This window comes from Balaenoptera acutorostrata, chromosome X (assembly GCF_949987535.1).
Source record: "Balaenoptera acutorostrata chromosome X, mBalAcu1.1, whole genome shotgun sequence".
Taxonomy (NCBI): domain Eukaryota; kingdom Metazoa; phylum Chordata; class Mammalia; order Artiodactyla; family Balaenopteridae; genus Balaenoptera; species Balaenoptera acutorostrata.
In genome coordinates this window covers 8,695,609-8,722,214 of record NC_080085.1, presented here as the reverse complement: position 1 = coordinate 8,722,214, position 26,606 = coordinate 8,695,609, and the positions used below count along the sequence as shown (strand labels likewise).

Below are 26,606 nucleotides of genomic sequence, written 5' to 3'. Positions count from 1 at the left end.
ATAACCAAGATCCCTTCTAGTTCTAAAATCTGCATGGTGCTATGCCCTAGCCCTAGCTTCACCTCTTTTTTTTAATTAATCTCATCACTTTGTAGATTCTTTTGGCATATTTGGCATTTCAGAATCTAGTTTGTTATACCAACGCTGGTGGCTGGTTGGGAAAGCAGGTCTGTGTGGATCGACAAAAATTCAATCATGTAGATAGCTGTTTCATTTTGTTTTGTTTTAAGACGCTTTCAGAATTAGCACAGTAATTCCAAACATGGAAGGATGAAGCTAGACAGGACCTGACGGTTAAAGGTCGTTAGCAGTTGTGCTGTCTCACAGCCCTTGGAAGGGCTTACAAGCTCGGAGAGGGAGGCATCGCTTCCCATTGGCATCAGAAAGGAAGACTTGTTAGAAAAGGTGGCTGTGAGTTTGTCCTTGAAGGCAGAGTGCATCCTAGAAGCAGCGATTCCATTGAAGAACTGATGGAAGGGATATAAAACCCCACAGAGGCCTGGCAGGGACCCAAAGCTTGTTCTGAGTGTTATAATGTCCTTCATTTCCTCATGTTGGACTGCCTCTCCCAAGTGGCCAGTATCCGAGTTAATGGGAAAGGACAGAAAAGAACCTGGCTTGGTCCCATAATACAGAAAAGATAACCAGATTTAGAGGCTGACACACAGTTCGAGAGTGTGGCTAGGCCAGTCTTTTTACCAGTGGTTTGCTTTTCAGGCACTGGGTTAGAAATCCTAGAGCTAGAAAGAGGTCATGATAACAGCCATCATGATCACTCTAGCAAGAGACCAAGGCAGCAGATCATAATTGTGGTTCACCAACTTGAACATGCAACAGTCGCAAGAAAAATTTGTCAGACATTCAGATTCCTGGGCTGCACTCTAGAGAATCAAACTTAGTAGCACTGAGATGGGGCCCAGAATTGTGTACTTTCTAATGAATACCTCCAGGGCATTCTGATAGTTTCCTAACCACATCTTGGGAAAACCACATCTTGGGAAACTCCCAAGATGGTGGGAAGACCGTGAGCTTTGGAATCAGCTCCCAGAATTCAAATCTCTGCTCAGCTATGTATTTGCTATGTGATCTTGGCCCTATGCTTACCTTCCCTAAGTCTTCATTTTTTCTGTTGAAAAAAAAAAATGAGATGAAGCTTTACAGGATGATTCTGAGAATTAGAAATGACATCCTAAGGCACTTAGGACAGGAACTGACATATACTAGGGACTCCAAAAAAAAAAAAAGAGAGAGAGAGAGATCACTGCTATTATTATAAGAAATTGATCAGGTGCCTGCCCTATCAAAGCACCTCCAGGTGTCGCCTTCGCAGTAAAACCTACCCTCACCACGCTGTGTAACGCTGCGACCTGCTCCCACACATATATACTCCTAGTCTTTATTCTTCTCTTTCTTTTAGCTCTAGCACTTATCACCTTCAGCTCACTGTATATTTATTTATGATGCTTGTTGAAACCTAATAGAATGCAAACTTTAGGAAGGCAGGGATTTTTGTTTGTTTTATTCACTGATATCCAGAGCACCTGGAAAGTACTTGGCAGAAAATGGGTGCTCGGTAAGTATTTGTTACAAAAACATACTGTGATAATGTACTGCTAGAGAAAAATGCATTTTTGTTGTTTGTTTGTTTTTGGTTTGGTGCCCATACTCCTTAGATCCCCCAACCTTTAAATCATAACCCTCCATTTCTGATATCAACAACTATCTAAAAATTGGAAAACATAAAATGATGCTCTCTCTGGGAACACTGGAAATAAAAGAGAAGAATCATGCATATCTAGAAATGGTCAGTGTTATCACTGTGAGGCAGAAAGCATTCACCGACTCAATCATGAACACATTAATTGTTCTGAAAGTTGTGGCTTCTGTAATTGATGTCGGAAATGCCAGAGAAAATTCATCGTGGCTCTTGGAATTACTAAGAGCTTCAGAGCAGAGTGGAGAAAACCGTCAGCTCAGTCTCAGGGCTGATACTACTAGGGCTTCTTTTTTGGAGAGAGGGAAAGAGGAGAAGGCACCGCCCTTGTGGGCTGATGGAAAGTGCCGAGCGCTGTGGAGACGTGGGAACGCCGGCGCGTTCCCACCCTGCTGATTGGTCAGCCTGAGCTGGGGATCAGCATAGCGCACGTGGGAAATTTCGAATGAGAACTGCTGGGAGCAAGGGTCAGAGGCTGTGACCAGGATTCCAAGCTCAGAAGCCAAGCTTTGCTCTGTGTTCTCTTCTTTCCCGGCACAAATTACATTTTCTTCAAACTTCTCTCACATGCCAAGTCAAAAGGAGTCAAGCAGTAATCCAGGTCATCAAACAAGAGACCACCCCCATCCAGATAATTATATATGATTTCCATTTCCCTTTTTATATAACCACTGTTTTTAAAATAACCACTGTTTGTGTGCCAGGGGTCGGGCTAGTCATTATGTACATCATCAGCTTATTCTCAATTGCACCACCATTTCACCAGGAGCAAGCCAAGATCGTTCGCCCAAGTGATGCAGCAACTAAGTAGATTATTTCTCCAGTGTGACGCCTTCCCTCACAAAAGATGAGGTGCTTTAATGTGACGTCTCAGATATAGAATTCATTTGGCTGGGGCTGGGCGGGGGAGAATATTTTAACCAGTTTGAAAATGGGGCGGAAAGGGGACCTTCAACAGCATTAATCCCTCTGGACTGATCATAACACCCACCCACTTGGTGTCCAGGCCAGCAGATGGCTGTGAGAGCCTGCTCACCTTGTCCTGTCTGTAGGGACAGAATGCATGTACTGTTGGTGACACACGCAGGTGGAGAGGGGCAGAAGCGTATTACACCTGAGCCGTTTCCATCTCCTTTAACCTGTTGCCGTGGAGCAAAGACTGCTCCTTGCTCTCCACCTTCCTCGAGTCATCCCCCATCACAGCTCCATGAGTCTGGGGCTCTTCGACTAGATTTGTTCAATAATGCGCCCCAATTGCCAAAAACGCTGCCTGGCATGTGTCAGGCACGTGAGAAAAATTTCTTGAACTTAACGCATTCTGGCCCTTTAAGTGCACTGAGACCTCCTTATATAATATTAAGCCATCCTCCACACCAGAGCTACACAAAAGTTCTAGGCTGGGCCTGCCCATGTTTGAGCTTTTGCTCCCATAAATAGCCAAAGTGATTTCTCTCGGTGTGTTTGTTAGCTTAAAAAAAATATCATCATGACTTCCAATGACGTTTACTTCTGCTGGGGACTGTTAGAGTTTTAAATGCAAAGCGTCCTTCTTGGTTCAGTGCCAAGTGGTGGACTGGTGTGAAACACCTACACAAGTACAGTACAGTAGGATTGGGTCCTAGGAAGTGCTCTTTCAGATGCCCTTAATGGTTTGCTATGGTGACTTAGTAAATGGAGAAAACTCAAACCATTTTTCACTCTCTCTGGTTTATGGAATAAAATACATCATAGCAGTTATACCCTAGGCAATCATTCAAGGTTTCATCTTTAATTTGATAGGGTGGATTTTAATTGTGACAGTTTTATTCCTTCATATGTGCAGTGTTTACATTTTTTCTCTGAAGCAGGACAGTCCAAAGTTCTTTTGATTTTTGAAATAGCATTATCCTTTGAAGGAATATATGAAAATCTAAGGAGTTGAGTCTCCAGATAAAAACGACCATAAATGGTACCCTTAGAAGTTATCTAAAGTTACTAAATAGTTGACTAAAACACGGGAGATTTTTTTTTAACATCTTTATTGGAGTACAATTGCTTTACAATGGTGTGTTAGTTTCTGCTGTATAACAGAGTGAATCAGCTATACATATACATATATTCCCATTTCTCCTCCCTCTTGTGTCTCCCTCACACCCTCCCTATCCCACCCCTCTAGGTGGACACAAAGCACCGAGCTGATCTCCCTGTGCCATGAAACGCAGTAGAGATTTTGATTTGAAACAATAAATTGTAAGGGAAGAAGCCCTTTGGGATGGGTTTGCTTCCTTCATTTAAATGTCCAGAATTGGTTGATTAAAAAAAGTAATATGTTTTTCACGATCCTACTCCTTAGTTTTCATTTCACTATATACAAAATTCCAGAAGAAAAAAAATCTTGATTATTGAGTCATACTTTTCATTTTTAGAGTTTTTCTGTTAATGGAAACAGTAGTTTAAGAACTTGTTAGAAAAATTCTGGTGCACCTCAGTTGGGAAAGGAAATTTATCTTCCAACTCTAGAAATGAGTAGCAAGGAAATTTTGCTAGAGCCTGACATTGGTACTAGTTATAAGTAGAGAGAAGCATCTAGACAAAGGCAACATAACCAGTGTACACCATGAAGACCAATAATTCTGGGTTATTTTTTATTATTATTTGTAGCCATTCCAACAACATTTATTCAGCATCCATTGCATAGAAAGCACCACCCTACCCTGTGTTCTGGAAGAGTATAAAATTGATTGAGTGAGTGAGTAGGTGAAAGGTCATGGATATGCAGGTAGGAGTTTCAACTGCAAGGTGGAGAACAATCAACTATAGGTGTTGGCAAACATCAGGACTTATTATCTCACATAATAAGAAGTCTGGGGGCACAATTTTAGCGGCTCACTTGCACTTATGCTCTCTCTGGTCCGCCATCTTCAGCTGCAAGAGACCACAGTCATTTCCAGCACCTCTTGCAGCCATTATCACATCCAGTCACAAAGAGAGATGTTTTCTCTCCTGCATCTCTTGTCAATATGGAGGAAAACCTTTTCCAGAAGCTTCTATAAGACCCCCCCCCCTTAGGGTACCTTGGCCAGGATTGGCTCATATGATCTTGGCCTAGCTGTGAAGGAGGTCAGCTGACAGAGAACTGCAACCTTAGGACCCTCTATCAGTTCTAGGTGGTCAAGTCAGATAATCCCTGCCTTCTGATGATGTGACCAGCCCAAAGACTTGAGGTCTGGCACAGGAGAAAAAGCCAAAAGGGAGAAGCTACATAGAGTCTGGCTTCAAGACCATTGCAATTGAGGGGCCAAGAGGTCATACACTGTAACTCTAGAAATCAAGGGGTGGTCAAGAACGGAGACATATCGAGAGGAAATCCCATAGCTTAGTTACCCACCAGAAGTGTTAGGCAAAAGAGAAGAATGATGTTTCTTTGCAAGCACACAGGATAAGAGGTGGAAATTGATAGCCGTTAGTCAAGAAAGAAATCTCAGAACAAACATTGACCATCTCCAAGTTATCTGCTTTTATTATTTTCTTTTAAGTGTTTAACTTATTATTTTATCTATTTCCAATAAAATCTTTTATTTTAAAGTTATTTGCAACTGGTCAGGTACTTTCAAATTTGTTAGCCCTTTTGATCCCCATAACATCTCCATAAAGGCAAAGAGAACAGATAAGATATGCCTGGATTTTCAGATTCAGGAATAGAATCCTAAAGAAGATGGTTGATGTGTCCAAGTTTATATTAATTATAAGCAGCAGAGCCAAAACGGGACCTCGGGAACTATCGATTCTTGGTCAGATATTCTTTCAACAGTATCCTAATTACTGAAAAGGAATGCATATGTGAATGGTCTGCGTGGATATTTCTTCTTACTTACTGTAAGCTGCTGTTTCTATTCAGCTCATTCCCCTGACTTTAGTTTCTCTATTAAGTATCTAAATTAATAGAAAATGAATGCTCATCCAATTGAACTGAGCCAGTAGTTTGAAATTTTTATTAAATAATAGGAAATGAAATGTGCAAATGTGGACAAAGATGACAGGGATTATTGGGAAAACAGCACTGGATGCTGTAGTATGAATATTAAAAGTCAGTTCCAGGCATCGTTTCAAATTCCCTACCTTCATTTTCCCACTGGTTCCAATTTTCTGAACCATTCCTTTATTAAAAAACAAAAACAAATGTGGTTTTATCATATGAATTTTGGAAGCTGCCTTAAATCAAAATGGGCTATAAATAAGCTAATTAAAATAATGGATTATGTACACTGTAGTCAGTTTGCATAATGCATAGGAAAGTATTATCTACTCTTCCTGCAATACATGGATGCACATTTTTAAGCTATATTTTTTCACTTATTTGTAAATAGTGTCTCCAAGCCAAAATGGTATCCTGAGTCTTTTGAAAAGAAACCGTAGATAGGTTTATAGCACTGACCCTTTCTATTTGCATTTGTTACCAAGTAAAGGTCACATATGCTACAGAAAATAAGCCTCAGTAATTATAATTGGTTGGGAATAAAGCCTAGCTGAATGAGTAAAAACTCTGAATTGCAGAAATTATGCTATTTCTGCAAAACTTTATGGCAAGTTATTTTCAGATAATGATCCTTCCTGTAACCTATTCTAATAATGTATCTGAGTTGATAATTTATCATTAGACACACCATATACTCTCAGAGAACTAATATTGTGATATGTGCACCACTCTGAAGGCCATGAACTCCAGTTGTTTATTCTTAGTGGGAATGGATTGGTGCTTGGAGCAAAATTTTTTATTACATGTCTAAGCATAGGAAATTTTAAACCAACTGGACAAAAATAGAAATAGTCTTCCTAATTTGCTCATGGAAGATTCTTTTAAAAAAATTCAATATATACATTTTTGGCCTATATTATTTTTTGCTTTGCTGTTCATTTTTTTTAATGAGTTCTCTCTCTCTTCTCATTTGCACCCTTTGAATATTACTTTTGGAAAAACTGATGTAGTCAAGTATATCTGTTGGGTCATGTTGTTTGTCAAAATTATCAGTCTTTTTATTTATTTAATGTATTCAATATAGTAAGAGAACAATCTCTCAGCCTGGACCTAAAAGTCCTACCCCTTCTCTTCTCCTTCCATTCTCATTCCCAGGCATTGCATTTGGTCACAGAGCTTTAAATACCATCTATATGTGTCCCCCAAATCTCTATGTTCAGCCCAGGACTCCCCCTTAACCCCAGATCCTTATTCCCGATCACCTACTAGATCTTTCCTTCATTTGGATGTCTCACAGGCCTCTCAGTCTTATACCAAAGCCACAGCCCTAATCTTGACCCCCAGCCTCCTCCTTGTCCTGCAGCTTCTCTACATCAGTTAACAGCAACCCCATCCTTCCCGGTGCCTAGGCCCCAAACGTTGAAGTCATCCTCTCTTCTTCTTCCTCTCCCACTCCCTCTCCCTCTTCCTTCTCTCTCTCTCCATCCAGTCAATTAGCTAATGCTACCGTCTCTACCTTCACTGTCTCCAGGATCCAGATATTTCTCATCCACTCACCAGGCTGGTTCGGCCCTCCATCATCTCTCTTCTGGATGCATCGACAGCCCCCATCTGCACTCCTGGCTTCACCCCTTGCTTCCCTACAATCTCCTAGCAACTCAGCAGCCAGAGTGATGACAAGTCATGTTAGTCATCCGCTCAAAACTTCCAGTGGCTCCCCACCCACTTAGATTGAGAGCAGAGGTCATTATCATGGAGAAGAGTCCACAACATCTGGCCTTGGTCACCTGACCTACTTCCTACCACTTGCCTTCTTCCTCTCACTCTGTTCCAACCTCACTGGCCTCCGAACTGCTCCTGATTCAACATCTTGCTAATTCTTTCTTCCTTCTGCTTGGAATGATTTTCTCCAATTCCTTCATCTGCTAAATTGTCAGTTTCTCTGACAATCCTATTTAAATTGCACCCCCGGCCCAGGATTCTTCATTGCCCTTCTTTGCTTTATCTTTCTCCATGTGATCCATGCTATGTTTTCTGTTTATTTGTTTCATGCCAGTCTTCCCATATTCACTGTCAGCTTCAAGGAGACATGGATTCTTGTCTGCTTGGTTTGCCGCTGAATCCCAGCATCCAGTGCCTGGCGCTCAGTAAGCACTCACCAAATATTTATGTAACGAATTAAAGGAATGAGGTGGGGAAAGGTCAGAGTGAGAAGCGCAGTGGTACTGAGGTCGCGGGTGTGTGAGGATGACTGCTAGGGGAGAAGATGGGAAATACAGATTGAGGCAAGCAAGCAAGTGGAGGGCTTTGATCAAAAGGGGTTTTGATCAAGTGTCTTGATCAGAACATTCTGACAACCACACAGAGGAGAAATTTGATGTACAATTTGAAGGAAATAGTACACAAGTTAGCAAGCTGTTGTATCAAAGCCTCATCAAGGATATATCTTTCTTTTCAACTAAAAGCTCAAACTAGCTTAAGGAATTTGGGGGCTCACACAGCTGAACAATCTAGAGCAAATGTAGCTTCAGGCATAGCTTTACCTAGGACTCAAGTGATGTCAAGAGAGCCCTTTACTTTCTCTCCATTTCTTGGAATTGTTTCTTCAATTGTCAGCACAATCCTCAGGCCCTGTATCCTGTCCCTCTGAAGTCTCTGGGAAATTCTCACAGCTTTTCATTGCTTCTAATGAAGTCACATGCTCATGGCTCAAGCAACCATGGTAGTCTGGGAGTGGAATGATCATTGACTTAGGCTAGGTTACACCTCACCCTCCAGCTGGAGGTTGGGGACCAGTTAGTTCTCCAGAGGGAACTTGGGGTATGACTGTTATAAGAAGAGGGAAATGAAGGCTGGTAATGGCCAACAGATGACCACACCAAAGGGGTAATGAAAACTCAAACTTGGATCATTGCAGTTGGAATGGGAAAGAGAGGGAAGAAGTAACAGGCATCATGGAGATGAAATCAAGTAGATCTCCCAGCTCTGAACAGGGAGGGGAAAGGACACAGAGAAGCTTGAATCCAACCCAGATTTTGAGCTTGTGTGACTAGGGTTTGGCAATGTCATTAATGACGATTCAGAATGAAGTAGGAAGAATAGATTTATGAAAGGAGGAAAGCATTTTGTTGCTTTTTCATCCCTGTTTTTGTTAATAAAATTGTTTGCAGCTTCTTAGAGCTCAAGAAGAATTGAGTTCTGCAAGAGGCAGAAGGCAATTCTTCCACCAACACTTGTTCTCAGAAGACATGTCCCCACAGTATTTAAGAGTCTTGTCTCCGAGCCCACATGTGAGAGAATCAGACTGAAAATGTATTTTCCCTCAACAGTTTGAATTTCCTTTGGTTGAGCTACCAGCATCTACAGAGTAGAAAAACCACTGGGAGCCAAGTTCAATCTTTTCTCCTAGAAAAAACTTCTACATGAGTGATTTAGGATTGTAAGGTCATCTTCTAATGCACTGAGGATTAGGCTTAGAGAAACACATGAAGCTCATCTGTAACACTCTAGTGAATGCCTCATCAAATTATGAAGCAAGAAACTTTTAATTGTTGATAGACCAGGAGGCAAGAAAGGAGTGAAGGCCAGCACTGAATGACAAAGTGGCATGTGCAAATGTACTAGTCAACATTTTTTTTTGAGTGTTTTCTATTTGCCAGGTGCTTTTCTAAGTTCTCAACATGTAGTAAGTCCTTTACTCACCACATCAGCCCTTTGTGGTGAGTACTCTTATTATCTCTAGTTTACAGATGAGGGCACTGAGACCTGGAAAGGTCATATACCTTGCCGAAAGTCCCACACCCAGCGAGTGGAACTGGGACTCAAATACAAGCAGTCTCCGGCTCCAGGGCCTGTCCTCAATAAACTGATCCTATGTTCCAGAACTGCCCAAAACAGTCCTAACTTATGCCTGTTGTCTTGGCATAGTTCTAAATATGAACTCTAGAAAGTGTCCCTATTTGGACAATAAATTATAAACACCATTCCTCTTAACCGCAATATTTTGCTTATTCAAAGCCAAGAAAATCGGGTCTGAGCAACAGAGGTACCCAAATGGTTAGGCTGTATCTCCAGTCGCAAGTGGGGTGACAGTTCACCCCACTTGAATTGAATTGACTATTGAATATGACTGTTTGGTAATCATCCAGTTTGTCCTAAGAATGAAACTGGCTGTATGGGTTGGTGTAGGTTTGGTTTTAACCAACAGATCACTCTGTTTTCTTACAACTTTTAAGGCACCCTTTTATATGCTATCGTCAAGTTGCCAATGACCGTAGTTCGCCTCTTTCTGGAGTGGTTTTATTTATGCCTCAACATTTGGCCCCTGCAGGTTCCCCCGGATCTCCAGAATGAAGTGCTGATCAGCCTGTTAGAGACCGACCCCGATGTGGTGGACTATTTACTCAGAAGAAAGGCCTCCCAATCTTCGTGAGTATGCCAGTTTTTCCGTCTTCTACAGCCGCCTTGGGGATTTCTATTTTCATTTCCAAAGAATTAGAAAAGTTTACATAACTCCACGCAGGGTGACTTGAGTGGAATTTTGGTGACTTCCTGGCAAATCTGATCAGTCCACCTAAACAGAAAATGCTTGTCTTCCCAATCCACTTATCAAATTAGAAACTGCTTTATGGGATCTAGAATCCTAAAAACTGCGCCTAGGGGCCCCTAAGGCTGCGCCTGGACGCATCTCACGTGTGTAACTTACCAACGGGACAGATGCATTAGCAAACGCTAGCATCCTTTTGAGAAAAATGCATGCCGGTCTACACAAGCACCCATGTTTGCAATGAGGAAAATACAAGCCTTGCTGTAGGCTACGGTTAACCACCATTTTCCCCCCAAAAGGAGAAGCACTGAATTTTCCCATTAGTCAGATTTTATGATTTATCTTAACCATTTGTTATAGAGTCAGAGTGTATGGGGGTGAACTTTAACAAAGCTAGTTAAGGGGATAATATTGCGTCATGAACCAGGAGTGATGTTGCCACCATGACACCAAACCTTAAATTCGTGACAGGAAACGTTGTTTCCTTCGTGAAAGTATCATCTTATGCTGTGCTTGTTAGTCTACTGAATTTCAACAATTCTAAGACACATTTTCCCCCATGTTTTATCATCTCTGAAATTGAGGTTAATCTTATAATCAACGACATGTCTTAAATTAATTCATAGCATTTTTTCCCTCTTAGTCATACATAATATACTGTAATGGTATGTCTTATTCAATGGTATCTCAGAAACGTGGACACGTGTTAAATTGTTCTTTTGTATTGATATCGAACCTGATGTACTAATTTTCATTTAAAACTATTTCAGGTATTTAAAAATTACATTCTTTAGAGAAATTTGGTGGAAAGGAATTGCACATTGTTTCGCTCCATGTCCTGTAGAACAGGGAAGAATTTTTAAGTGGATCGTCCTTTCAAGAGCACTTTAAAAAATCCATTTCTGTGCCAATCATTATCAAGATAAATTCTGCTTTAAGTAAGACATTCTGCCAGGATTCAAACTCTAAGAGCCACGAGGGAATAAAAATGTATTCAAATTGTATACATGGGCTGGTATTTCATGGTCTTGCTTTTCATATCAGAGAATTGGGCTCATTTAAAATTTTCCTAGATTCCTAACTATCATCAAGGTGGAGATTCTAATTTAAACAAACAAAGGGCTTTTCTTCCTAGGAGGTCTTATGTCACCAGAATTTAAAGGAACTCACTTATTTCCCTCTCCTGTGCAAGAAAACAGACATGGCAGCCTTTCTCTCTGTGAATCCCCCATTAAGCTGCCTTGGGAAAGGTAGAAAACACACACCTAAAAAACCCACTGATTTTTGACTTATCGAATTTCTGCTTTTGTATGACCTTTTAAAATATATGAATAGTATACTTTGAAGAATAGATGCTAGAAGTTATTTTTATGTGGTTTTCAATATGCTCTTTGCATATAAATGCCAAGAAATGAGCCTTTCTTTCTCTACTCTCAGGAGAAGGAGGAAGCGTACATATTAAGCCCACCCCAAACTGTACAGTGGTGCAGCCTCTTGTGTTCCCTGTACCTATAGGAATAAGAATTGTAAGGCCTAGGCAAGCTGACCCTACACCAGGATCTTAGGTGAGTGTCAGGGCTTCAAGAAAAGGAAGATGAGCTCACGGGAGCACTGAAGATGTCAGACTAGCACTATCGAACAGAAAACCTTTGGAGAAGACTTTCGCAGTAAGAAGGAGAAGGGAGTGTTTGGTTTTTTCCTCTAGGTACAGGTCAGGTAGCAGCCCAGAAGGTTGATGATGCTACCTTGAAGGGAAAATACATACATTAGTAAATAAATATTTATTTTTAATGGCCTTTTGAGGCTTGAAAAGTCCTAACCCTCGCGCTGTAGGTAGTCTCTTCGTGCTTTAAAGGCGTGCTTCTCAAACTTCACTATGCATCCAGATTACCAGGAAATCTTGTTAAAATGTTTTTTTCTGAATCAGTAGGTCTAGGGGAGGGAGTCTGAGAAACTGCATTTCTAACAAGCCCCCAGATGGTGCTGTGATGCCGCCGGGCCATGATCCAAGCTTTGAGCAGCAAACGCTTAAAATCTCAAGGCATATTCTTTTCTTTTTTCAATGTTTATTTTATTGAAGTATAGTTGATTTACAATGTTTTCTTAATTTCTGCTGCACAGCAATGACTCATTTATACATATATATATGTACATTCAGTTTTGATATTCTTTCCCATTGTGGTTTATCACAGGATACTGAATACAGTTCCCTGTGCTCTACAGTAGGACTTTGTTGTTTATCCATTCTCCGTATAAATGCTTACATCTTTAAGAACTTGCAGACTTGTTGAAGGAGGCCTACAAGGGTGAAGATAATATGTGCTGAGCCCCTGGTTCTCAGCCTTGCCTCCCGTTCGAATCCCTTGGGGAGCTTGAAGAACCGCTCCGCCTGGGCACCCCCCCTAGAGATTTGGATTCATTTATTCCGGGGTGCAGTCTGGACACTGGGATTTTTAAAAGCTCCCCTGTGTTTCTCACAAGCAGCCAGGCTAAGAACTGCCAGCTGAGAGCTGCCCCATTAGATACTACATATTTACTGTCATCCGGGGACTTGAGGTAGGTGATTTGTTACATTCCAAAGGGGTCTTTGTGTTGACAAAGAAGGGAACCAGCGCTCCAGACCATAGATCCACGTGGAGTTTCGATATCTTCTGAGAAGAGCAAGGATTTGCAGGGAACTTTGTAGGCTGGAGAGGTTGTCAATAGGCCTGGATGTTTGGGGAGCTTGAATCAGGGCCTGGTCATAAAAGTAAATATGTCAGCTGGCTGGGGACACAATAAAGAGGCTGGCCAGCACAGAGGGCAGAAGCCCTTAAATAGCAAGCTTAGCAGTGGTGCCTAAATCAAGAAGCAGTGGCAAAGAATTACAGTGATGATCGATCATGGTAATGACAGAATACAGTGGTGACAAATTATAGTACCCCAAATGCCAGACAGTGCTGGCCACACTGACATGTCAATTATCCATCAATAGCACACCCGTCTATGATATAACATGCTGGTTATGAGCTTTGGATTCAGAGCCAGATTGCCTGAGTCCAAATTCCAGTTCCACTGCTATTGGCTGTGTGGTCTTGGGTAAATAAATTCATCTCTCTCTGTCTCAGTTTCCTCATCTGTAAACTAGAGATAAAAAGTCACACTAACTTTATGGAGTTGTTCTGCTATTAGAGTAGAATCTGATTTTTAAATAAATGCTTAGTACTTGTTAGTGATTATTATCACATTACTTGGAATTTCACCATTCTGTTCATTTACAACTACTTAGCAAAAACTTGGGTGTCACTAGATTCTACCTTGCTGTCCATGAGATAGCAACCTATGAAGGCAATATGGCACGAGAGAACCCATCCACGTTAAGTTGTGGCACTGTCTTGAAAGGCAAAGCTCACCTGATCTAATTGGCATCAGGATGATGGCGTAGTTCCGGAACAGACAGAGGGGTGAGGGTGAAAGGCACTGAAGTTGGGAACATGACCTGCTCGCACCAGGCCAGGTAGATTTCTGAAGGGAAATCTGTGGCGCGATGGGAAGGGACAGAATTCTTGTTTCGAAGACCTTATTTAGTGAAAACTCAGCTACAAGGGCTATAAAAGGTAAGAATGGAAAGGATTTGCAGGAAGACCACAGAGTGGGAAGCAACAGTAGCTTCTAAAATGAGTATCATAAGTGCAGTGATATGCACGAGCTGCCTCATTATTCTCTTCCGACCCTTTGATTTTTTTCCTGAAGCTTCTGTTCTTTGCCATCAGTTCACATACCTAAATAAGGTTTTAGATTGCTGGGCCCCACGTGGAAACTGCACAAGATTTTATCTGGGGTGGACAAGTAAGTTTTCAAAAGAGTGTCAAACCAAGAACAAGAACGTATTCATCAACATTTCTGTTTTGAAAGATGAAACACTTAGTGATATTTGGGAATTTAATGTTTTGATTTGAGTCTTTTCCCTTCTTCATGTGCGACAACAGAATTGGGGGAGTGAGAGGAGGATTCATTATTTTTTCTTGTGCTTGTCTACTTACATTTTTGGCTTCAACTGAAATGGAATGCCGAGAGGAGATTAGAAGAGATTTATATTACTAACAATGAAAGACTTCCAGTTTTTTAATTGCTTGTCTGGTATATTTATTAGAATTGTGTGCTCTTTTCTTCAAAGATACTTAAAATAGACCCTCCCCCTTGATTTAGGGATGTAAGGTAATACGGGATGAGAATGGAGTCAAAGAGGACAAAGTATGTTAAACGCAGGCATTTGCAACAGAAGTAGGGTATCATGGCAGGGCAGGAACTAGGGTGAGGGGAGTGAGGTCCAGATTTTAAGGGTGTGTTAAAATGGTCATCAAAATGAACAATATTGAAGTGTAGTATTTTTTAAAAATCAAAGTTAACACCAAAAATCTCTGATGAACAAAATATCAAAAAAGGTTAAAAGACCTGGGCGAATTCTAACGTCCAGGGTGCTGGCTTTATCTCCTGGTGGGCGTTTGGATCCATGTCAGCTTCTCTTCGGAGCAGGGTGCATTTGTCCCTAGGATTCTGCATAAGGGATGCTTTGCAGAACTGAGCATGATGAACGTGGAAATCTTCCGTAAGTCCAGAGCTACTGTGGCAGTGGACTCCTTTCCTGGTACCGTTAATAGTGTCCGAGATGGCTATGTGCTTTGAGTTCCAACAGACTGAGGTTCATCAGTTCATGGCTAAGCCAAGCATGGAGCCAATGCAAGTTCGAAACCCCCAAAGGTGTTTCTCACTGGGGTTGCTCAGTGAGGGTCTGGGCTGGCCACTGCCGGTGATTGAACCGGAGTTTTCCGTTTATCCACAGAACAAGTTCTGTGCTTCCGGCTGCAGTACAGGCCTGCCCACAGTACCCTGCCAGCGTGTTTACACCCTGACCTGGAGGGACCAGCTAAGGGTGAGAAAGTGATTCGCTCTCCGCGTCCATCTCATGCTTGTTTGGTTGGCTGAGACTGGCCATGCATGCTGTGGATGGTCCCGGGGCTTTCAGGTCTCATGGGAAAGCTCTCCATTCATGGAAGCAAACCCATGTCAACTGGCGGTGTAGCCACTCAAATCCATGAAATTCCAAGACATAGAAAGAGGGAACATTTTGTGCTTCTAAACGATTTCTCATCTAGTGAATCACTGGTTAGAATAAATATTTTAGATAAATGCATGAATATTTTATTGCCTTTACTTGGAGTGTTGAACTTCAAATTGTCTTCCTAGAGTAGAATCATTTTAGAGGCAAATCTTAGAGAAGACGTTGGTGGCTGCTTGTCTCATTTTCCAGAGGGAGGGTCCTGGATTTGTTTCCAATTGATTTAACGATAAAGCGATGGAATGACACTGAAATTTTTTAAAACTCTGAACTGCCAATGTTACAGTGAGAGTTCTGAGGAGTTTTATTTTGTTTATTTTGTTTATTAATTGGTGGGCTGTCGTGTGGAAAGACAATTCTTGGGCATGGGTTCTTAGGCACATTTGGCCACCATCTTATTGACCTCTGCCGAGAAAATAAAATGGTAAATAGGAAATACTTTAAACATATAAAAGGGCCACCAACTCTAAGCATAAAACAAGCATTTTACTATTGATTTTTAATCATTTTGAATAGTATTTATGAAATAAGTTTTAGGAGTCTCGACCCCTAATGCCGGTACTGCTAGAAAGACATGTAATTTTGATATCTCCTCATTTCTTTGGCTCGTCTCTAGACTTGTAATCAGAAACAAGGAGAGTTGTTAACAGTAGCTTAGTACAATCTCTGCCACATAATGGACTCTATATAAATAGCAACTTTTGTGCTTCTCTCAGGCCAAGGGGTTACTTCACATGAGTGTATATACCACAAGCTGTCTGCCATGGGCACTCAATCAGTATCCACTTCCATGGGCAAGTACGCTGGCTGGGAAAAGAGGTATCACCTCTCGTGGGGTGTCCCCACCTGCCCGTGTCCCTGGCTGTGACCCCAGCCACGCTGAGGAGGTTCGCGGTCTGTGTCGGCTTCATTCACCTCTACCTCCAGGGATTAGCTCTAGCCACCTCCTCGTTTCTCCCCTGATTGGGCCGCAGCTGTGGTGACTTTGGTGGCTTGACTTAGGAGAATGACACAGAAGAGCAGAGAAAGGCAGGTTGGCTGCTCCTGCCCCCCCGTCCCCTTAACACGTTCTGATCCATAACCAAACAGCATTCAGTTATCCGGATCCTGCAGACCGGAGCTGGCTGGGATGGGCACAGTCTCCTCTACTCAGCTGTGACACCAGCCACCTCAAGGTCAGGACCACCACATTTGCCCCCGCTGCCAGCCAGGGCTGAGGTTTTGGCCACTATCTGTGGTTTCCCTCCTGATTTGACTCTTAGTAGATCCATAGCCCACGGTCACATCTGTGGGTTGAGGGAAGGCAGGTAGGTTTGGTATCTGGGGTTCTCAAACTTCCCCAAGCATCAAAATTACCTGGAGGGCTCTTAAAGCCCTGCCCCCAGAGGTTCCCTTTCAATCGGCCAAGCCAGCTTCATGGGCTGAACCCTGTACTCCAAAGCAGCACCCATTTGGCTTAGTGATCTGCTGTCACCATCTTGAAATTCTAATCATTTTTTAATCTTAGGGCCCCGCATGTTCATTTTGCCCTGGGCCCTGCATATGGTGGCCAGTCTTGGCAGGAGGTCCAGAATGGAGCTGGAGAATTTGCATTTCCAACAAGTAATGCATTTCCCAGGTGGTAGCAATGCGGCCGTATCAGAACCGCTGAGTGAGGTTTTGCAGAGTCAGCCCAAAGGACAGAGGAAGGGGACAGTGGCGCTCCACCTCCTCCTCTCTCACCTCTGCTGGACCAGATCCAATCACAGCCACGATCATGGAGGAAAAAACAACGTGACAGCTTCAGTTACTTTCGTTATTGCTGTTATTGTTCTCTGTTTCGTTTTAACCAAACTGAATGCTCTCATGAAGCATGCTGCCTTTTCAATACCCCCAGCGACATGGACTTGATTTCCCTGTCTGTACACCACTCCAAAAACAATGTATTGAAGCAGCTCGCAAAAATATGTAAAGCGGAACAATATCATAGTAAGTAATTTGAAAGACCAGGGAAAGGAAAGCAGTGGAAAGAGTGATAAGGTAAGATGAAGCTGGGGTGTGAAACACACAAAGGCTTCACACAAGCTCCAATATCACACAAGCTCCAATACGCCAACTCGAGTGGAGCCCCGATTCCTCAGAGCCTTTTAGCGGTCATTGCAAAGAGAGATACAATCTTTATTTCATGACCCGTGGTTCTATGTGGAAAAATAATTTTTACCTCCAAGTAGGTAAAAATAACCTGCTTGCCTGGGAGAAACCCAAATGTCCCTAGTACTGAGATGTTCAAGAAATTTCTTTCATGAGGTGTTTTTCTTTATGCACATAACTGTTGGCTGAATCTGCAGCTTATCATACTTTGCTCAATATATGCTCTTCTATAGGTTTTGTAAGACAGAAGGGCAAGCTATGCGACCGAACTATTGTGGTCTCCATGAGCTACAATACGACCTTTCCAAAACTTTCCTCCTATTGTAAAGTGGCCAAAAAGCAGTCGAAGCCCTGATAGTTATTTTGTTTTGGCAAGTGAATTGACTTGACTCTCTTTAAAACAGCCCATAAAATAAGGCTTTATGTGCCCACTCTTATCGATATAACACTATGACTTATTCTTGCCGAGTTAATTAATGAATGGAAAAATGTCAACTAAACAGGGGAAACAACTGAAATTAGCCCAGCAATTTGATTTCTAGCCCTGGTCAGAATGTAGGACCCTGATTCTGAGCTGAGCTCTGTGGTGCTACCAATTCAACACATTCGTATTTTCTCATTTTCATAGTAAAGCATCCTCAACGAGAGTCGAACCCCATGACGACAGACAAGTGTCCATTTGTTTTGTTTTGTGTTCCCTCCACTAGAATTAGGGAGGGTTCCCCCTTTAATTAAATAGCAGAGGTTAAATCGTTTTTTCCCCCACTTTCCAGCAGAAGTAGTAAGTTCCTTTAATTTTCCCTTCATTCATTGGAGGCCTAAAGTTTCTGGAAAACCATCCTCGTGGTTGTCCTCTGGCTCTTTCCCATAAGGTTATCAGTCATCGGTTTAAAGAGGAGGCAAGGAAAGGACTATTTATTCCATGTGGGTAAGAAATTCCCTCAGCAAAAAGTGCTTGGGCCTCTGGCTGCCTCGGTGACAGGGAAAGCATGTCACAGCTGCTGAGATGCTTTCCCCTGGGACTAACCCCTGCTGGAGACCTCCGTGAAGTTAGACCCCCTGAGAGCGCCCTTCCTCCGTGTCGCACGCACAGAACCCTTTGGTGAGGAAAGGCTTGCTCAGGCGTGGGTTGACCTTCTTTAAGATCACTAAGGATTTGTTTTGAAAAATTAAACCAAAAGAAAGCAAAGACAAGTAAAGAGAAGTGAAGTGGGGGAGCGCGGGGGCAACAGAAGCAGGTTTGGGAACTTTTAATCAATCTGTGATCATTTCCCTTTAAGATGTCAGGGCCACTGTTTTGAGGAAGGTAGAAAATACAGATGTTCCCAGGTAAGACTTCCAACACTCCTGTCATGTTCCTGATGTTCTCATCGTCCTGTTCCGCTCACTGTTTTCACCGTTATTTCTGTTGCTGTGACAACTCATGCACACATAAACCTTAATGGATATGCTAATTAGTACATTTTATATCAATTTGTAAAAGCACTAGTGCCTTGTAGAATCTTTTTAGGTGTATTTAAATACAATGGACTCTAGTGATGGTCATATATTTATCCTTTTCGCCACCGTTTTAACCATGAAACAGTTATTCCCACCAGCATCATCGTCATCATCATCATCGTCGTCGTTGTCCTCGTCCTCAGGAAGGATGGATTCACTTACAATAAGTATTTGGGTGCGGGGAGAAAAGGTGTCCGTAGAGCCATAATGAAATACATGTAAAGTTTCAATCAGTTTTATCTGAATTATTTTTAATTCAGGATATTGAGGAAAGTAAAAGAGTTATCTACAGTTTTTCCCTACTTAACAGATAGTGAGCAGCAGACTTTAATTTTTAAATGGAAACAGGGATTGATCCAACAGGCATTTCAGTGATGCACCTTGGAGAAGACAGGGATCCATGTGTTTCACCCTCTCCCGCCCCACTTCGCCTTGCTGTTTCCTGTAACATCTGTTGGGTTTTACTGCCATCTGCTGGCCATTTCATAGAAACGCTTTCACCTTATTGACACAGGAGTCTTGGAACCTTGCTCAGAAGCTCTTTTTGTTTCAGCCCGTGTCCATGCATTCTCCTCCTGTCCTGTGTGAAACCGTCGGATTGTTTGAATCTGGTCACTCATTGTTAACACACTCACGCACCTGTAATTGTCTCCTTGTGCCAGAAGCCCTGACATGCTGAGGTCGGAAGTTTCCTTTTCCGTGGGAGGAAGGCATTCGTCCACAGATTCCAACAAGGCCTCCAGCGGAGACCTCTCCCCTTATGACAACAACTCCCCAGTGCTGTCCGAGCGCTCCCTGCTGGCTATGCAAGAGGACGTGGCCCCGGGGGGCTCAGAGAAGCTTTACAAAGGGCCAGAGCAGTATGTGCGGGTGGGCCACTTGCCATCTTCGAAGTCGAGGGACAGTTCTCCTGGACCAAGGCTTGGGAAAGGTAACTCCACCAGTGACTTTGATTGCATGTGGCCTGATGTGGGCGCTTTGGACCTTCTCTCCATCCCTTCACCATTTCACGTTTCTCTAATTCAATGAGCATTTACTGAGGACCTGCCAAACACCGACTCTGAGTCTGAGTCCCCGCAGACCCAGCTAGCTGGGAAGCAGTCTCAAGCTCTGACAGCCCCTGACATTCCCAGCTGACTTTTCTGCTCCAGCATCCGAGGAACTGTATGTGTCCTGGCCTGTGGGTTTGGGTGCATATTTGTTAGGCTAAGATGTCACCGAACCATTGCTGTTAACTTTTATAAAGAGAACAAGCTGAACTTATTATATAACAAGCTGGCATGTTCCAAAGAGGTCTCCATGGGAGATGACGTCTTTAGGCAGAATAAGGTTTCCATGGTCAAATACATTTGGGAAATATTGGGTTAACCAAGCTAATGGTCTCTCTGCTGTACGAGTTCTCAAACTCTTTAAAGTGCTAGTGGGCACCATGAGTTTCCACAATGGGAGGGAGGGTATGGGTTGCAGCTTTTCTCAAATTCATTTGACCACCGAATGTTTGGTTCTGTTCTCTCCCTCCACAGAGTAATTCCTCAGGGTCAGGACTCAACAGGACACTTTTAAAGTAATAATTGGAGGACACAGTACAAATTCTTACTATTTTATCTCAAATTTATAGTTTAATCTGAAGAGCCACTCTGAAAGGGCTTTTTATTTTTGGTGTTTTTAATCACAGCAGTTTTTTTTTAATTTTACAAATATTCGTGTCAAAATTTTTTTTTAAATTTACAATGAAAACAGTAACCCATGTTCCCATCAGGCATAAAATTTATTTTTAAAATGTGAAAGTACTTGCCTCATCTGTAAAATGGATTCAGGGTCATCTCTTCAGGATTAAATGAGAGAATGCATATGAACTGCAGAACACAGGGAAGCATCCAGTAGATGTTTGCTTCTGGAAATAGTCATTATTATCACGTGGCATCATTGTAGTGAGGATTAAATGAGATGGTGAAAACACCTAAGATAGTGCCTTAGGCTGTAAATATTTACAGACAGACTAAGGGGATGTATGAATAAATACATGCGGGACTGACTCTGTTGCCACCAGATAAAGAAACTATAACTATTCCTCTGTCTCTATGTTAATGCGGTCAGAGCTATTGCCACCCATCACAATTCTACTCGTTTCCTATTGCTGCCGTAACAAAACCACAAACTTAGTGGTTTAAAACAACACACAAATTTATTATCATACAGTTCTGGACATCAGAAATCTAAAATGGGTCCACAGGGCTGTGTTCCTTCTGGAGACTCTAGGGAACAATCTGTTTCCTTGCCTTTTCCAGCTTCCAGAGGCTGCCTGCATTCTTTGGTTCCTGGCCCCTTCCTCCGTATTTAAAGCCAGCAACGTAGCATCTTCTATCTTTCCTCCCTCTTATAAAGACCCTTGTGATTACATCGGGCTCGCACGGATAATCCAGGATCATCTCCTCATCTCAAAATCCATAACTTAAGCACACCTGCAGAGTCCCTTTTGAATATAACATCTTTACAGGTTCTGGGGATCATGACACGGACATCTCTGTGGGAGTCCTTATTCTGTCTACCACAGCCATCATAGAGAAAGAGCCTTTTTGTAAATCTCAAATGGAATAAGCATCTTAAAAGGCAGGTCTGCATCGTATTCTGTCTTTTATCCATCACAATCTCGAATATAGTACTTTGAGCAAAAGAGATGTTATAAACATATTTATTGATTTTTTGCTCTTCAGTTTGATTGTGAGTTACATACCTTTTTTTATACACTTCTTCCTAGATATGGCAGAGGAGGCTTTCAATATCTGGGGAACTTGGCATTCAACATTAAAAAGTGGATCCAAAGACCCAGGAATGACAGGTGAAGCATAATTTTTTAAAACTGTTATCTCATTTACTTTTTAAGTTAATTTCCTTTCATTTTCACCTTACTATCATCGTATTACATGCTTGTCAAATATTATTTGGAAAATGCTGGAAACAGAGAAAAAGGGGTAAAGCTATACTTATCCTTTCCACCAAAGTACATCAGTCTTTGACTTTATTTCATTTCATTTCATTTGCAAGAGTTTTTAAAGATAGTTACAATCATTCTCTCTGTGTACCTTTATATGATTCGTTTACCGTCCATTCTCCAGTTATTTTCCATTATTATTGTTAAGAGCCATGTAGTATTCCAGATGCATATTTGTAGTTTATAGCCCAATGCTGGGACAATGAGTTGTTTCCATTTATTATTGATGTTGTAATAAGTTATGATGTCAGGGACCTCTTTTATGTACCTTTTTTTTTTTTTGGTATTTTAAGTTATTAACAAATTCACAAAATTTCAGAAAGCCAGTTACAAATCCAGAATAGTAAAGTGGGGGACTTCCCTGGTGGTCCAGTGGCTAGGACTCCAAGCTTCCACTGCTGAGGGCCTGGGTTCAATCCCTGGTTGGGGAACTAAGATCCTGCAAGCCGCGTGGTGCAGCAAAAACAAAAACAAAACAAACAAAAAAACAGAATATGTCACTGTAACCTCATTGGTATTGCAAATCACTGGGTTTGCATTTTGGCTTCTTTAAAGAACAAAATTGTATTTTATTCTTTTCATTTGCCTTTCTTTCTCACCAGTATTTTTTTCACTTTTCTATTAATCAGCTGAATTTCCCCCACTGATTATCAGTTATGTCATTGGCTATTTGTGTATGCTAGTGTTTTTAAAATTGATTCTTACAAACTCTTCCTATCATAAAGACGTTAACCCTTTGTCCACTTTGTTTGCCACTGATATTATTATCCCTTGCATTTTTTTCCCCTTTTTGGATATCTGAAATTTTTTAAATGTTTTATATAGGTAAGTCTGTCACTCTCTCTTGTTGTGAATTATTTTGCAAAATTAATCTTTACTTTTACTTAAGCATTGGAGAGTCAGTCGTCTATGCACTTTTCCCTTTCATAGTATTCCATTATTTTAACCCTTAATTCTTTAATCCATCTGGAATATATGTTAATATATTGCATGAAGTGTGTAAATTGTTTTGTTTTATTGTTTCTCCCAAATGTGTGTGTATGTATGTATATGTGTGTGTGCGAGTGTGTATATGTTCCCTTTCTCATTGTCTTGTAATACCTCCCGTATTACATTTTTAAAGCATGGTACATTTTTAATTTAATGGCCTCTAATCCAGTTTGAGTACTTGAGTACTGATCCATTATCTAACTACATCTCATTGTATCCCATGAAGTGCTTTACTGCCTTTTCCCCCAAGGATAAACTATTCCACGATATTCTGCTCTGTTTTCCTTCGCTGTTTCAACTCTGATCTGTCCCTATGTAAATGCTTATATGCCCCTCTCTCCCCAAAATGATCTGCTCCCTTTCCCAGCCTACTAAAAAGAAATGAGAGGACAGGGCAAATCCATAGGAAAAAGGCAGCCTGGGGACATAGGCCCCAGGAACTCCTCATTTGCTTGTGAAACGCAGTGTTTTGCTCTCCTTTCAATTTCCTGAGGAAAGTTGTATCAGTTAGGGAAGGCTAACTGCTGTAAGAAACACCCCCGAAACGTCAGTGGCTTAACCTCTCACAGGTTGATTTCTCCCTCAGCGCCCAGGTCACTGTGGATTGTGCAGGGCGATGAAGGGTGGGAGTGCTCTGTCCCACAGAGTCACTCAGGGGCTCAAGTTCCATCTAGCCGGTGGCTCTCCCATCCTCAGAGGCTTTGGACTCTTCCATGGTTCCTCCATCCTGGGCTACAAGTTAAAGGAAGGGAGCAAGCAGGAAAGACTAGGAGTGCATTTGGGGTTTGTTTGTTTGTTTGTTTGTTTACTAGACCAGGCCTAGAAATGGCTCACATCACACCTCTGCACATGTGTTAGCCAGACCTCATTTATGTGGCCCTCCTAACTGCAAGGGAGGCTGGGAAACGTCATCCAGGAAGGAAAGGGGACGATTTGGTGAACAACGAGCCAGTCTCTCCCACAGTGGTGGTGGTGGAATATACACAGCGGCTGCTGTCTTCATTATCTTCTGGCACCAAATGAGGCATTTTTGATTCATTTATTCCTACAGCTTTAATTGACACAATAGAAACATGGAAACATTATTGGTGTCTCCTCTGGATTGCAAGTTGCACTGAACCGGAAGGGAATGTTCCTTTCACCTTCTAGGTCCAGAAAAGTTTTCCTAACCACGCAGAAGGGGGCTTTCCTAAAACATAAATTAGGGCCAAGGACTATCTGGTTGCATTTGACAGCTAACCTGTCGGAGTCCAGGCATCTGTCTTTGGAGCTGCTTCACGAATTGTGCCAGTAATCAGAAAGCGCTGCTCACGTCCCTTACTAGGAAGTCTTTTACTTTAGGCAACAACAACTTAGCGTGCCCGCACTCTTTTTAGTTTTTGAAATTGGCAGTAGGAAAGAAATAACAGGGCATCCCGACAGGGGTTCTACAAACCAATTCCATTTCTCGTCCTTCTCTCCGGCTCCCAGGTTCCTACGGAGACATTTTTGAAAGCAGCTCCCTCCGACCGGGGCCGTGTTCTCTTTCTCAAGGGAACCTGTCCCCAAACTGGCCCCGGTGGCAGGGGAGCCCCATGGAACTGGACGGCAGTGCGCAGGTCACTGGCAGGACTCAGACCGCGAGCGCCACCGCCGAGAGCAGGGCGCACGCCCCCGTGGCCCGCGTCTGCAGCACGCCCCCCATGCAGGGCGGCGGGGGCGGGAGGCGCGCGCCAAGGCCAAGGCCGGAGCCGTGCTGGACGCTGAGCAGCGCCGAAGACCTCGCCGAGCGCGAGCCGGAGGTGGCCTGGCCGCAGAGGAGAGCCAAGCCTCTGCACCAGAGACCTGCAGAGGGTGCCAGGCACGGTGACAAGAGGCCTCCTCCTCCGTATCCTGGTCCAGGGAAGCAGGCCCTAGCGTCGGCCCACCAGCCCGCGGAGCCGCCGCTGTGGAGGCCCCAGAGGCCAGAAGGAGGCTCCGGAACAGCTTTGGAAGAGGGAAGCCAGAGAGCCGAGCGAGAGCATCAGGCCGCCCAGCAGAAAGCGAGCAGCGCCTACCCCGGTCCCGCCAGCGATCAGAACAGTAAGACCTTGGGGGAATCCAACTGGCTCGACTGGCAGAGGGAGCGGTGGCAGATCTGGGAGCTCTTATCCACCGACAACCCCGATGCCCTCCCGGAAACGCTGGTATGAGATGAGTCCTCCACGCTCCGCCCTCACGTCCCAAACAGCCTTCTTCCACTCAGTAGGGGAAAAAGTGGGTGTTGGACAATTGGGCACTTACTTGTTTTTCTTCTTTTACACTTTAAAAAAAAAATAACACGAGAAAAGTCAGTTCACTTAAAGATATAGAGCACTAGGACCCTGGCCATTTATGATAAGATTCTATTGCATAGCCAGCCTTCAGAAAAAACAAAAACAGAAATGGATGCTAGTATCCAATCCAAAAGCTATTCACATTGGCTCTGTATAAGATAAAACTCTTGCTTCGGTATAGCTTAATTGTATTTATGTGTCTTCAGTTTTGACTCTTGTATATTCTGTAACAGATTATGTATGATAATCCTATATGTTATATTCACAGAAAACAGAAGGAACACATTTTTTAATCACTTATTCTAAGTAATGAGATTCTATAGAGTGTTCTAGAATACGCACAAGCGGGTTTCTGTGCTTTGGCCAGAGCTTTTTAACTGGGGACAGCCCTTCCTTCGTTGCCTAAGGAAAACACTAACAAAACAAAATAAAACAGAATATGAGAAGCCATATTTTTCTATAGTAGTGAGATACAAAAAAATATAGTCACTGAATGCTTTTTCATATTGAATATGTTTTAAGGAAAATATTAAATTTGGTACATTATGGAATATATTTTTAGAATCTGTTTAGAAAGAATTCAGAGAGAAAGGCCGTGCCTGACAAAGAAAGAATAATTAAGAAGTTGTCCTTCCCATTTTAGGTCAAATTCAATTTTATATAGACCATATATAATATATATTTATAATGTACGATTTTTATGTATTTTTCAAAACTGCAAACTGGAATCCAACTATAAAGTGTTTAAGGATCAAAAGAGAGTATTCAAATTACAGAACATGGTTTTTCCTTTTGCCCCATAATCAGTATTAACCAAATTATATGCAGTGCTTTGTAAAGTAAATCATATTTGGAAAAAAAATCAAGCTCTGTATTTACATTGTGCCAAAGGCTGAGGAAATGTTTTCTTTGGTAATTTTATGTGTAGTGTAAAATGTTCCTACCATAGTTCAGTAGTAAATTTGAAGTTTTTCAACTGCAAAACAATCTTTGACCAGCAGGTGGCAATTCGCTTCAGTATTTTATGAAAATTTTTTTTCACTTCATAAGGGAATGTGTATTATAGAAAAAGAGTTTTTTTTTTTTATAAAACATGCTACTCTTAATTTTCATATTGGCAATGACATTTTCAGTGGTGTTTCCTAAAGTTCTTATTTGTGCCATAATGAATAAAAAGTTAAGCAAAGCCTTCGTTCCCTGGCATTAAATCTAGTGAATGAACTCGCACCCCATTCCAAACATACACTTCCCTATCCCCAAGTCCAAGTGTAATAAATAATGGCAGTACTATACATACACAGCTAAAGAGCTAGTAAAAAATATCAGGTGGCTTGGGGACGTAACCCGGTAACACTGAAGCAAGTGAAGGCTGATTGTCACTCATTTG

The 26,606-nt window shown here is 42.2% G+C and overlaps 1 protein-coding gene across 9 annotated transcripts in view; it reads left to right on the top strand.

The window, feature by feature from the left end:
- ARHGAP6 (Rho GTPase activating protein 6) overlaps positions 1-26,405 on the top strand; it is a 503,994-nt gene extending 477,589 nt beyond the window's left edge. For 8 of the 9 annotated variants that reach the window (XM_057538591.1, XM_007198536.2, XM_057538594.1 and 5 more), the window contains 4 exons: positions 10,000-10,097; positions 19,606-19,874; positions 21,702-21,782; positions 24,396-26,405. In XM_057538591.1, coding sequence (XP_057394574.1) covers positions 10,000-10,097; positions 19,606-19,874; positions 21,702-21,782; positions 24,396-25,096 — 1,149 coding nt within the window. In that variant the 3' untranslated portion in view covers positions 25,097-26,405. The remainder of the gene's footprint in view (positions 1-9,999; positions 10,098-19,605; positions 19,875-21,701; positions 21,783-24,395) is intronic. The other variant, XM_057538592.1, reaches the window with a different exon arrangement.
- Positions 26,406-26,606: the final 201 nt, after the last annotated feature.